A 14,623-nucleotide genomic window follows, 5' to 3' on the forward strand; every position below is an offset into this window, starting at 1 on the left:
GATTTATATTAATTAAAGCATAAGAGGTACAAAGCTGAAAAGCTATAGCAGTCATAGCCTGCAACTGCTGAATTTCTTGATAGCTGAACGGTTTTAATAGCTGAAGATTTGAAGGCGCTGAAAGGTGTCGCGGAAGAAATAGAATAATAATAATATGAAGAAGTTGAATAAAGATTCAAAGAACAATACTTGGAATGCTGAAGCAGCATTCCAACAATAAACTGCTTAAGTATTGTAGATCTTGTAGTACTAATGTTCACATGCAGTTACACATTGTCGGTTAAAAACAAGAAAGTGGCTGGTAAAAACATTGAGTGGCTGGTAGATTTTGAAATCCACCAGCCACAGTGGCCGGTGGACAAAAAAATTAATTTCCATCCCTGTTATTGAGTAATCGTATAACTAATTACACATGTAAACGGAGTAATCGTATGGCATAAACCGACAATTGCTAGTAATCGGGTTTCTCATGGTCAAGTAAACGCACTCAGTGGCGTAGTAGAATAAAACAGTTCCATTAGCAATAGTAGTAAAAGAGATATTAGCAGCACCTGCAGAGTCACCTCTTGTAAATTGTATTTGGTTGAAATACTATCTCGCGCTCCATCCTTCCCTCACTCGTGAACAAGACCCCGAGATACTTGAACTCCTCCGCTTGGGACAAGATCTCCTCCCCAACCCGGAGATTGCACTCCACCTTTTTCCGGTCGATAACCATGGCCTCAGATTTGGAGGTGCTGATTCCCATCCCAGCCGCTTCGCATTCGGTTGCGAACCGCTCCAGTGAGAGCTGGAGGTCACGGCCCGATGAAGCCAACAGGACCACATCATCCGCAAAAAGCAGCGACCCGATCCTGAGGTCCCCAAACCGGACCCCCTCAACGCCCTGGCTGCGCCTAGAAATTCTGTCCATATAAGTTATGAACAGAATCGGTGACAAAGGGCAGCCCTGGCGGAGTCCAACCCTCACCGGGAACAAGTTCGACTTACTACCGGCAATGCGGACCAAACTCTGGCACCGGTCGTACAGGGACCGAACAGCCCCGATCAGGGAGTCCGGTACCCCGTACTCCCGGAGCACCCCCCACATGAGCCCCCGAGGGACACGGTCGAACGCCTTTTCCAAATCCACAAAACATGTGTAGACTGGTTGGGCGAACTCCCATGCACCCTCCAGAACCCTGCCGAGGGTATAGAGCTGGTCCACAGTTCCACGGCCAGGACGAAAACCACATTGCTCCTCCTGAATCCAAGGTTCGACAATCCGACGGACCCTCCTCTCCAGCACCCCTGAATAGACTTTCCCAGGGAGGCTGAGGAGTGTGATCCCCCTAAAGTTGGAGTACACCCTCCGGTCCCCCTTTTTAAAGAGGGGAACCACCACCCCGGTCTGCCAGTCCAGAGGCACTGTCCCTGATGTCCACGCGATGTTGCAGAGTCGTGCCAACCAAGACAGCCCTACAACATCCAGAGCCTTAAGGAACTCCGGGCGGACCTCATCCACCCCAGGGGCCTTGCCACCGCGGAGCTTTTCAACCACCTCGGCGACCTCAGCCCCAGAGATAGAAGGGCCCCCCCCAATGTCCCCAGACTCTGCCTCCACGTCGGAACGCGTGTTGGTGGGATTAAGGAGGTCTTCAAAGTATTCCTTCCACCGATCCAGGACGTCCCCCATCGAGGTCTGCAGCGCACCATCCCCACCATATACAGCGTTGACAGTGCACTGCTTCCCCCTCCTGAGTCGCCGGATGGTGGTCCAGAACCTTTTCGAAGCCGTTCGGAAGTCATTCTCCATGGCCTCGCCGAACTCCTCCCACGCCCGGGTTTTTTCCTCCGCGACCGCCAAAGCCGCATTCCGCTTGGCCTGCCGGTACACATCAGCTGCCTCTGGAGTCCTACCAGCCAACAAAGTCCGATAGGCCTCCTTCTTCAGCTTGACGGCTTCCGTCACCTCCAGCGTCCACCACCGAGTCCGAGGGTTACCGCCGCGACATGCACCGACCGCCTTGCGTCCGCAGCTCCGGTCAGCCGCCTCAACAATGGAGGCCCGGAACATGGCCCATTCGGACTCAATGTCCCCGGCCTCCCCCGAGACATGGTCGAAGCTCTCCCGGAGGTGGGAGTTGAAGCTCCTTCTGACAGGGGATTCTGCCAGCCGTTCCCAGCAGACCCTCACATTACGTTTGGGCCTGCCAGGCCTGACCGGCGTCTTCCCCCACCATCGTAGCCAACTCACCACCAGGTGGTGATCAGTTGACAGCTCCGCCCCTCTCCTCACCCGAGTGTCCAAGACATTCGGCCTCAGATCCGACGACACGACTACAAAGTCTATCATCGAACTGAGACCTCGGGTGTCCTGGTGCCAAGTGCACATATGAACACCCTTATGCTTGAACATGGTGTTCGTTATGGACAAGCCGTGTCTAGCACAGAAGTCCAACAACAAAACACCGCTCGGGTTCAGATTGGGGGGGCCGTTCCTCCCAATCACGCCCCTCCAGGTCTCACTGTCATTGCCCACATGAGCATTGAAGTCCCCCAGGAGGACGAGGGAATCTCCGGGAGGAGCGCTTTCCAGCACCCCTCCCAGAGACTCCAAAAAGGGTGGGTACTCTGCATTGCCATTTGGTGCATAAGCACAAACAACAGTGAGGACCCGTCCCCCCACCCGAAGGCGGAGGGAGGCTACCCTCTCGTCCACCGGGGTGAACCCCAACGTACAGGCGCCGAACCGAGGGGAAACAAGTATTCCCACCCCAGCTCGACGCCTCTCACCGAGGGCAACTCCAGAGTGGAAGAGAGTCCAGCCCCTCTCAAGGAGACTGGTTCCGGAGCCGATGCTGTGCGTCGAGGCGAGGCCGACTATATCTAGCCGGAACTTCTCTACCTCGCGCACCAGCTCCGGCTCCTTTCCCGCCAGCGAGGTGACGTTCCACGTCCCTAGAGCTAGCTTCTGCAGCCGAGGATCGGACCGCCAAGGCCTCCGCCTTCGGCCGCCGCCCGTCTCGCACTGCACCCGACCCCCATGACCCCTCCTGCGGATGGTGAGCCCACTGGAAGGGGGTCCCACGTTGTCTCTTCGGGCTGTGCCCGACCGGGCCCCATGGGAAAAGGCCCGGCCACCAGGCGCTCGCCATCGAGCCCCACCCCCGGGCCTGGCTCCAGGGGGGGGCCCCGGTGACCCGCTTCCGGGCAGGGGCAACTGAGAACCATTGTTAGTTTAGGACACGCAAACCCCTCCACCGCGGTAAGGTGGTGACTCAGGGAGGGGCGGTGCGGCGTCCGCAGTGATGCGGGCTCTGCATCGGTCCGTTGTGGTGAAGAAGGAGCTGAGTCGAAAGGCGAAGCTCTCTATTTACCAGTCGATCTACGTTCCTACCCTCACCTATGGTCACGAACTGTGGGTAGTGACCGAAAGAACGAGATCGCGAATACAAGCGGCCGAAATGAGTTTTCTCCGCAGGGTGTCCGGGCTCTCCCTTAGAGATAGGGTGAGAAGCTCGGTCATCCGGGAGGGGCTCAGAGTAGAACCGCTGCTCCTCCGCGTCGAGAGGGGCCAGTTGAGGTGGCTCGGGCATCTGATAAGGATGCCTCCTGGACGCCTCCCTGGTAAGGTGTTCTGGGCACGTCCCACTGGGAAGAGGCCCCGGGGAAGACCCAGGACACGCTGGAGGGACTATGTCTCTCGACTGGCCTGGGAACGCCTCTGGGTCCCCCAGGAAGAGCTGGTGGAAGTGGCCGGGGAGAGGAAAGTCTGGGCCTCCCTGCTTAGGTTGCTGCCCCCGCGACCCGACCCCCGGACAAGCGGAAGATGATGGATGGATGGATGGATGAAATACTATCAAACTCTGTCTTGTGACTCCACTAATCAGCTAATACCAATCACCTGCGTGAGACTGAGTGGTGCGTGTCTGTCGTTGCCACGGTGATGGTGCAGCTATGATTGCTAACGCGCTGAGGAGAGAGAATAACAGAAATGTAGCTAGAATCCACACCTCAAACAAGTTAACCTAGACGCAAAACTATACGTCCAATACAAAAAATAAGGATATTTTCCGAGACCCAAGACTCTGCCGAAACCAGCGATGTCCTTTATATTTCTGTGCGGTCAGAAATACGACTCTACCGGCAGTTTCAAAATCTTGTTCTTTTTGCTTTCTCTGACGAATTTGTCACCAGATTTGCATTGGTCTCTATGGGGCGAGAGTTGGACTTTGTCTCGCTTTCGTGGGGCTCTGAACAAATGTGTACGTCTGTTGGATTCAACAGATAACTGTCTACGACCAGCACAAAATTAGCAATCTATTGATCCAAAAATGAAGCATGAAGAGCGAAAATTGTGGAAATGCTGGCAAACTAGAAATATTTTTTCAACGACATCCGAAGCTGCCCTCCACTCTAAGCGTTTCAGTCTGCACTCTAGGGTTTCACGTACACACCCATGTAAATCTCAGAAACGGCTTGAAAAAGTCATGAAACATAATCAGTGATATTGAAAAAAGTTGAATAGATATCAAAAAGCTGATTTTTCTTTTAAATAGTTTAGGGTTTTGTCAACATTTTAGCTATATTAGCTATATTTTAGCTATATTAATATTAATAGGAAGAAGAAGGATATGAAAGTTGAAAAAGTTTAAGAGGCTTTGGAAGAAAAAAAACAATTGGAAAACCATGTAAAAAATATTATGAATATTGATTTATAATAATTCCAGCATAAGAGGTAGATAGCTGAAAAGTATAAGCTGGAAACCCCTGAATTTTAGCTGAAAGTTTGAAGGAGCTGGAAGGTGCGATGGAAGAAATGGAAGAAGTTGAATAAAGATTCGAAGAACAACAGTTGGAATGCTGAAGCAGCATTTGAACAATTAGTTTGCAGCTGCTTTCAAAGCGTTCCCTTTATGGATGAAATGCTGGCTTGCTAACATAACAACAATATAAAGTGGATACAATCAGTACAGATCAGTGAATTTTGTTACATAAATCAATGTAACTTGTAACTTGTTACTGACGTAAAAAGGACCTGCACATTGTGACCCTATGTGCACAAAACTCAAATCAACATGAATCATGGACATGAGTACTATTCCTACCACTTTAGCCTCCGTGGTCGGTTTCTTAAGGCATGGATACAGCGACAGGAACAATGTTTGTATGCATTTAGTGTCATATTTATGAGAATGCGATACAGAAAATACTCTTGCCTTAAGAAATCGACCACGGAGGCTAAAGTGGTAGGAATAGTACTCATGTCCATGATGCATGCTGGTGATTATAATGTTGTCTGTTGATTTGGTGTAAGGCTACATAATCATTTGCATGAATGTACCAGAGCATTGATAGGGGCCTATTTAGTTTAAAATAATGATAAATTGCTTTTATGACGTGCATAAGTGACTAGAATATACTTCAGAGATGACAAAGAATTTCAATTGTGATCTGAGAAATATAGTTACCAAACCCACTGAGAAGAACTGTCATCACCAGCTGCATCACTGACAGTGCACACTGTTTCTATAATTCCATAAATCTGTGTGTCACCGACATCATTGCGGGCACTATGCCCTATCTATAATTCCTGGAATTTGTGTGTGTGCCACCAAGTTTATCACGGGCATTGTACATTATCTATAATTCAAGTAATCTGAATGCGTACTTGCGTCGTTGACAAACGACGCAAGTATCATTCCTAGTTTGCACTCGACGCAAAGCGGACTTTTCCCTCCACAGATGCACGTCGGTAAATTAGGGAATGACCTTGCGCTCCCAGGGGCGGTTCAGCGAAAAAAGGAGGCGTGTTCCGGCGCAAACTTTCCCAGGTGCTATTTTGCAGTTTCAGAAAAACAATTCCGCCACAGACCAGGAAAAGCGTAGTCTAAAGTCAATGGCGCGTTATTCAGATGCTATTCTAAGGGCGCATACTTGGCCCGTGCGCACTGCTGGCAAGGCCAGGGTCTTCTTCCTGCGAAATTGTTTTGATTTATTGTATGGCTGTGTTACATTTCTTTCATGTCAATGATTAAAAAGATTTTCATGAGCAATTTCCTCCCACACCTGTTTAACCGAAGCTAATTTGGGTGGGGTTCTTCTCCCATCCCAATCAGAATCAGAATTCGGTTTATTCGCCATGTATGTTACACAAACACGGAATTTACTGTGGCAGGAAGGTGCAAACAATAAACATATACGGGTCTTAAATTAAGTAAAAAAGTACAATGGTTAAACTAATTCTAAGAACTAAACAATTACAAAACATAGCCTAACAATTAAAAAAATATATAAAAATAAGACTAAGAATTTGAATGAGCAGCATGAGTGGGCAACTTAGTGCAATGAGAAAACTTCTTTGCCTTTCCCAGACAATGTCCCTTCTCTATCTTTTACGGCCCTGACGAAAACGTTGGTCTCCTCGGCTGTGAACCGCACCTGGCTTGCGCCTGGCAAATCCGCCGTTATAATAGCAATCCGCCATGGAACAAGTGCGCCTGCTCTTAAAGGGAATGTGAGATGACGCTCTGATTGGTTTATTGCATGTTACGCCCAAACCACACCCATTAGTAATGTAGCTACTTTATACCAATCCATTTTAGATTTGCGGCAGACGCAAAGTCATTTATCCCGCCGGTATAATAGCAACAGTGCCGGAGTCCCGCCCACAAAGTTACTTGCGCTTTGCCTTTTGATACTTGCGTTTAAGATCATTAAAATAGGGCCCTTGGTCTAGCATTATCAAGCTTCAGTAGACGGTTGTTAAAGAGTCTCCCTTGGAGTTAACAAGGCTTCAAACTGTCCACCATTAGGAATTATTTAAACTCTCAGGATCCACCATTGTTGTTGGTATCCATGGTTGCTCAGATTATATAATTGTGTAGGTGTAGTCTATGGTGCTGAAGACCAGGAGGCCCCCAATCAGGTCACCCCTCAGGTTATGTTTCTGTGGTGAGACCACAGTCCCTGTGGTGTCCCTACAGTATAGTAGTAATGTTTAGACTGGGATTGGTTTACAAACCAGTGTCTGTTCATACAGTATTCACCTCTTATCTGGAAACACTTTGTATACCTGAGGGTTTCCCTAAACCCTGATAACATTTTTGACAACAACATATTTGAAACGCACGAGCATACATACAGACAGACCACACCACACCATGCGCACACACACACACACGCATGCACACACACACTGCAACCAGATGGAGAATGCAGTGGGAGCAGACAGTAACACCACCACTGTTCTCTACTCAATCTCCTCTCCCTGGAGATATGGCACAGATCATTAATCCTTTCACTACACGCTGTGCTCAACCTTCTGTGTGTGCAGGTGTGTGTCCGTGGGGGTGGGGGGTGTGTGTGCAGGTGTGTGAAGGTGCATATACACATACACTATGTGTGCATGTGTGTCTGTGTGGGAGGAAGGGAAATTGTGTGCGTGCCTGAGTGAGTGTGCTCTCCTTCACAATAATTAGGTGTTGTGTGACAGTTGCTGGGCTGTCTTTACATAAACTGGGAATTTTTACAGGGAAGTCATGAAAGTAGTTTTGATGATGATTAACAACCTGTATGATTAACAGAATTCCTGTAGGGCTCCATCCCGGTTTTGTTGTAGAACGAGTGGATTAATACCTGTTTAACCTCTAACACTGAATGATTATCGAAAGCAGTCAATATTACATGAATATTATTGTTCATCTAAGGAGCACAGCATTCCACTGAGAGCAAGCTATAGGAGGATGAGCTTCAGCTAGTGTGTGTGGATTTCATGCAAGCATGCATTAATGTGCATTTGCTAGCCTTTCTGTATATTTGCGCGTGCAACCATGTGTGTCAGAGTACAAGCGCACGCGTGTGTGTATGTGTGTGTGTGTCTGTTTGTAGTGCAGATCTCCGTGGGTGGGTCGCTGAATCCAGCAGGCTGAAGTGGGCTGTAGAGCTGTAGTGGCTCATTGCTGTGTGCAGGCTCTGTTGCTCAGTGAGCCCAGGCTTAGCTTAGCTCTCCACGGCACATAGTCAGCTCCAGCCAGGTACACACAGGTTAGCCGGGCTTCTGCCTTACTGACGAGAGGCCTGGGAGAGAGGCATCACACACGGTGAGCTACACCACATCACAATTAACTGCTTCTTAATTGATTGAGTGATGTTGAACATGGCGCATGGGTGGATTTTGTGGTTGCAGCTGAGATTAAAGAAAGAGCAAAGAGAGAAGTGACAAAGAGAGAGTTTTGTTTGTTAGGTGAAAATGGTCGTTCTTGTCATAATCTTTTTTTTGTTGTATCTTTTGTTATCTTTCCATCCCTTGTCACTCTCTCTTCCTCACAATCTTTCCCTCCCTCCCTCCCTCACTCCCTCCCTCCCTCCCTCCCTCCCTCCATCTCCATCCAGGAACACTGTGCCAGGGTCCTGCTTGTTGGAGGGGCCAGTAAGGAGGATCAGAACCACAAAGGCCAGACACCGTTTCAGGTATTTAATCTCCACCTCCTTTCTTCTCTAGGGTCCAAGATAACGTTGGGAACCGAGAGAAGACAGCCCTTGTGTACTCTATCCATACACAGTCTGTTTACCGTATCTAGTAAGAGTCAGGGTCATTAAACCTCCATTTTATGAAGTGGCTGCTTTTTAAGGGGAGAGTAGAATGGAATTAGATAAAACACGATAAATTTATTTTGGTAATTTGTGACTTAAACAGTAGATGAGTCACTTCTGCTCCCCATAAGGCAGCCTTTTATATAACCCTCTGTGAACAGGAAGAAGGCTCCGGAATAATTACTCATGTTTTCGTTTTTTATTTACAGCACGTGCATGTGTCAGTGCTCACTCGACCACTCTTAACATCTCAGGGAAGCACTGCAGCTGTTGATGAAACCAGACCTGTCATTTCTGTGTGTGATGCTTCATGGGGGTTGAGGGCCAAATTGAGAAGAGAACCAATTGCTTCAAAGTCTATCTTGGGTCCTTCAGGCTTTCTTCTTCGATTTACCAACTTCTTACAGAGCCATTTTGCCATTTCTGTCTCATGTGTCTGCCTGGTTTTTATGACGCCAACTGTGTTTCCCACATATGCAGAGTGAAAGCCCCCCTCCCACCTCCCCATGTATTAGGCTTCCTCACTTGCTGCTGATAATGGACAGATTGAAGTCTGTTGGACCAGATGGGCCCTCACAGGCTAACTCTGATTCTCACTCATTTTCATGTAATACCTCCAGATTCTAGTTCTTATGTTCAAACTACAAATTCTTGTACTTAGTCTTGTATTTTCTTAGTCCAATTCGCACCCAACCTAAACCAAACTCACTTAGAAGAGGCTGGGCTGTTTACATTGGAGTCAGCATGTCATGTCAGAAGTCTTTTTTTCCAGTAGCACAAACATACGCTTCATAGAAACTCAAATGTTAAGATGCTGCACATGCTCACAGCACTTTCTACACGTCCTGATTACTTTCAACCCCCCAGCATGCTTCCTTCTCTCTTTCCTTTTCATCTTTCTCTCTCTTCTTCTCTCTGTCCCTCTTTCTCTGTTTTCCATTTTCCTTCTCATGTGCATGTAGGAGGGATGTTTATGTAATGTCTATATCTCTTCTGTGCACTCGTTCGCTGATGCATCCTCTAATTCTCTCTATTATTCATCTCCTACTTCTAAATTATGTTTCTTGCCTCACTGGCTGCTTAATTACATCATCGTCAGTGGGGCCTCAACAGTTAGCCTGCCCAATCAAGGTTAGGGCACTCTCACAAGTTCCACACATTTCTCCTGATTGACTGGCTGTTTGTGTCGCTGACTGACTGTTTGACTAGCTGGCTTACTTGCTGGATGGCCGACTGCCTGGTAGAGTGACGGCCTGCCTGACTGATTGACTGAATGAATGAACGACAGGATGGCTGGGAGTTTGACTGACTGGTTTACATACTGGATGTTGGCTGGCTGGATGCCTAGTTTGCTGGCAAGCTAGCTGATTTCATAGCTTTCTGACTGGCTGGCTTACTAACTGACTGGCTGACTCACTGACTGACTGACTCACTGCATGGCTGACTGAATGACTGACTGGCTGACTGAATGACTGACTGGCTGACTGATTGGCTGGCTCGTTGGCATTTTGAGCTGCGTTCTGAAAACTGGAACAGTGTTCTTTTCCCATTCTTCCTGACCTAGTTTTCAACTGAACAATCACTTCTTGTTCTTTTCATCCCTCCATACCTCCATCCCTCCATCTCTATACCTCCATTTGATATCTTTGTTGAGAGCCAGAGGACAGGGAACAGGGGCAAAGATCTTTGAACTCGATTCAAGAGATTAATTTGTAATTTAATTTATAAAAGTCAACTGTTCTTTCTATTCTGTTGATGCATTTTAAATGAAGCCCCTGGTTGTCTTAACTGAAACATAACTGTCCCCTGCTCTTCTCAATGACTTGACATGAGCCATGGTTCCAGTAGTGGATGGCCCTGACCATGCTGCCTGTCTCTACAGTACACCAGTAAAGATCCCTGACTCACAACGCTTCAGTAGACAGCGGTACACATCTGGAAAAAGATGCATAGATGCAAAAATCAGGGTCAGATGGCTAAGCGGAAGGTTGCCGGTTCGATTCCGTGCAAAATGTTGTGTACTTGGGTAAGGCACTTCACCCTACTTGCCTCCGGGAGAATGTCCCTGTACTTACTGTAAGTTGCTCTGGATAGGAGCATCTGCTAAATGACTAAATGTAAAGATGAAAATGTCTTTCAAGTTCTGCTAAAACTCATGAGCTCTTTAATATTACAATATTGACATATCTAAGAGTTTATTCAGTTGTTCATATTTAATTTAGATATCTTTAGAGAGAGTCTATTCATCTCTCACAGCTCCAGTAGCATACCTGTCTACTTAGCATACCTATCTGTCTAGTTGGCTTACCTTATGTACTGTAAAGGGGTCTACAGGTGAACCACTAGTTATGGCTGGCTGGCTATAGTTGACTCATCCTGTGTGTCTCCTCTCCTTTACTTCACCCACTACAGTCCGCTGAGATGTTTTTATGTTTATTCTTAGGGCTTTAAAGCCACCTTGGAGTCTAAAGTACAGGGTACATACAGGTATCCAGACATTGCTTAACTGGCAGGAACCTCCTCAGACAAAGATTATATTTAAGATTATACTTTTTCTCATGTTACAAACTTCTGTTTCAGGTGGCCATTGTTGCAGGGAACTTTGAACTGGCAGAGTTCATCAAGAACTACAAAGGGATTGATACTGGTAAGATACTGAACACTAAACCTGCTTGTTTACAAACTCTGTGTGTATTTGTCATAGTGAAGAGCTGGGCTCTTATGGTTGTCCAAAATCGTTCATAGATTGTGAGCTGTACTGAATGGGGTATGTGAGTACTACTCAAGAACAGTGAGAAGAGTGGTGTTTTGTGTCTTCTGTGGTTCAACTAGCCCTGCTGTTCCCTGTGTGATGGAAACATGATGTGCTTCCTCCTGGGGGGTATTCCAGGTAGCGGGTTTAGTGAAAACTTTTGGTTGGTTAACCCTGAAAAGTGGCATACTCCCGGTTTTCCGTTCCAGAAAGAGAGGTAACGAAAACTTTGGGTCAGTGTCCATGGTAACTTACTCTGTGAACCTAACCTGCTTGCTATGTTTTCCATGACAAACTCTGCGTTTCTACCTATCCCCTCCTACTGTCTGAGCCTAATAGCTTTGGCAGACAGGGGATATCCTTTCCTGGGTCAGCCGACCGATCTCGAACAAAATTTAATTCGCTTAGTTATACGCCGGGAGAGGATTTTAAGACTGCGATTCAATGTGCTTTAATTCCCTGATGAATACCTAAGTTAACGTTACCGCTTCCCATCACAATCTGTAATTTATTTTAGCAACATTCTCAGCCCTTACATCGCTAATGTAACACACCGTGGACGTGCACTCAGAACCGACCAAATGCTTTTTGGCACTGAATTGAAGACAAATAATTGGGTGTGCTCAAAACTCTCTCTTTGTCACTTCTCTCTTGTTCTCTCACATATATATTTATTCTTTATTTTGCCCACCCCTAAGGATCCCTCAATATTTGGACTACATAGACAACGCCGGTGTCAAAAGGTTCGTCTTGTTAGCGATTTCATTGCTTGTATTTTAATGTACATTCTGTTGCACGGTTTAGGAGGCTACGTTAATAAAATATGGTTCTCACAAGTTCCTTCAAAAGCCTATTTTTTGTGGTCGCACTGTCAAACTTTGTTGGCCTATGTTTATTATCGTCATAGCTGTGTATTCAGGTGGCTGAGCGGTGAGGGAATCGGGCTAGTAATCCGAAAGTTGCCAGTTCGATTCCCGGTCATGCCAACTGACGTTGTGTCCTTGGGCAAGGCACTTCACCCTACTTGCCTCGGGGGAATGTCCCTGTACTTACTGTAAGTCGCTCTGGATAAGAGCGTCTGCTAAATGACTAAATGTAAATGTAATGTATTCAGCTATGACGATATGACCATTTGAGTTGTGATAGAGAGAGACTGAGTGCATCTGTTCACACAAATTTCAATAGCAGATATATTTTTATAATGTCCATGTATCAATCTTAATATTTTTATAAAAACATGTTTTAAATTGTGATTTACCACCACTGGCACATCATCGGGCCTGTGGTCATCGTGGCCCCGAGGGGTGTGGCCCCCAGTGTGTCAGGCGTCCCTTATTTTGCAGTATTGAAGGTGGCAACCCTAGCCGTGGTGTACTAGCAGCATTATACATTTAAGCAATTCAAGACTTGTATGTACAGTAAGTAATGTCACATTAAATAATGTATTTAAACTCAAGCTTGTGTGGTGCGTCGCTGTCTTCAATGCCACAGCCTAAACTTTATTCATTTTTTCATTTCCGGCGCATTCAAACATTCCCCTTTGAAGTTTGGCTAGCAACAGCAGCTAGGCTAGCTTGCTCGTAGCACAATTCAGCTTCTCCACCAGACCCCCACCCCTTGCCACTCGGCTTGAGGCAACGGCCCCGGTGGATGTAGGTGGTATTGCATTTCCGATTTGCTACCTGACTCATCCAGTCGTTTTTATTCTATTAACTCCAGTCAACATATCTAAAACTATCTCCCCCAATAATTTTTGTTCGATTCTCGAACCTGGCTCATACTACTAGATTTTTCAAAGAATAATTTTCCTGATTTTTGCTAAGTTTGAAACCAATCCGAAATGGGTAAACTAGCACCCCATTTATTTGCTTATGTCACGAAAAGTTGCCTGGAAATGTGCTCGCAGAAACGAACAGGGGACGAGCACAAAAGGGAACATCAGCAAATCGCTGATTTACCTGAGCTGAATGAAAACAAGGAGAAAGGACTTGATAATCTATAGTTGCCTGTCTTTATTGTAGCAAGTTTTACAAATGGTTGCACACATACGTGACGGTTGTTTGTAGTTTATTTCCGTTATTTTCCTCCGGTAGGAGGAAACCCTATTGTTTTTGTTCGTTTTATTAATTATTATTAATGATTTATTAGGGTTCCTCCGGTAGGAGGGAACCTATTGTTTTTGTTAGTATTATTAGGGCTCCTCCGGTAGGAGGGAACTTATTGTTTTTGTTAATACTCTTATTAGGGTTCCTCCAGTAGGAGGGAACCTATTGTTTGTGTTAGTATTATTATTAGGGTTCCTCCAGTAGGAGGGAACCTATTGTTTTTGGTAGTATTCTTATTCTTATTTTTTTTCTTCTCCTTGCGCCCCAATATCTCAAAAAGTCCCTGGTCATACATTTTCAAATTTATGAAAAAAACTTCTAAATTCCTCTTCTCTTGAACCAAAGCTCTAATTGACTTGAAATTTGGTACAGATATGTATCATTTACGTATTTAAAAACGTTACTTAAGACAATTGAATCAAATACAAAATGGCTGAAAGGGGTGTATTTATGTAAATGTCCACATTGCCTCAATATGTTAGTGTCACTAAATCAAATGTATTTTTGAAGGATGGTTCAAACCTAATAGGCTTTAAGGTGACACGCCCCTGAAGTACCATCCAAAGCTCGCCATTGGAGAAACAGCTTTTTTTTATTATCCAGTTACTGAACTTTGTGTAATCCATGTCTGGGAATTGCTCAATTGGCTGAGATGTTGTGCTGGTAAGCAAAGGGTTGTAGGTTCAAAAGCAGTCAGAGGCATAGTTTTTATTTTTTATTCTGACAAAACGGTTTCTAGTCTTCCGATCAATCCTCCGGTTGTAAAACATAGCAATGCGTGTTTATTTGAGCCCATCACAACACTCATCTGTTTAGCGAGACTGTGTAAACCACTACAAAACAAGCCAGGTTCACCACAGTAGCTAGCTACTTGTAGTCTACGCATGGTAGAGATAACTCTAATGGTTATCTCTAATGAAGTAAATTGATTGTTCAGGTGGATCACTTGCCTGTTGCACAAATTCATTTCAGTAACCTAAGCCAGGACACATTCCCACTGATGCTAGGCATGATTTGAAATTCCCTTCCATGACAAGTTATGGCACTCCAAACAACCTTTAAAAAAAACTATGAGTAAGTTATTCTTTACAGCAGCAACCCAGTCATCCCGTTGTCCCGTTTTTATAAGAAATGTACAAGCAGTTTCAACTTTGGCCGAATCTAACAACGCTTACCATAGGAGAAACAG

At 45.9% G+C, this 14,623-nt stretch overlaps 1 protein-coding gene across 1 annotated transcript in view; it reads left to right on the top strand.

Annotated features, from left to right (window-relative positions):
- shank2b (SH3 and multiple ankyrin repeat domains 2b) overlaps positions 1 to 14,623 on the top strand; it is a 201,011-nt gene that overhangs the window by 31,554 nt on the left and 154,834 nt on the right. Inside the window, exons 8-9 of the mRNA XM_062461519.1 lie at positions 8,377 to 8,454; positions 11,158 to 11,224. Coding sequence (XP_062317503.1) covers positions 8,377 to 8,454; positions 11,158 to 11,224 — 145 coding nt within the window. The remainder of the gene's footprint in view (positions 1 to 8,376; positions 8,455 to 11,157; positions 11,225 to 14,623) is intronic.

Source organism: Osmerus eperlanus, chromosome 5 (genome assembly GCF_963692335.1).
Source record: "Osmerus eperlanus chromosome 5, fOsmEpe2.1, whole genome shotgun sequence".
NCBI lineage: Eukaryota > Metazoa > Chordata > Actinopteri > Osmeriformes > Osmeridae > Osmerus > Osmerus eperlanus.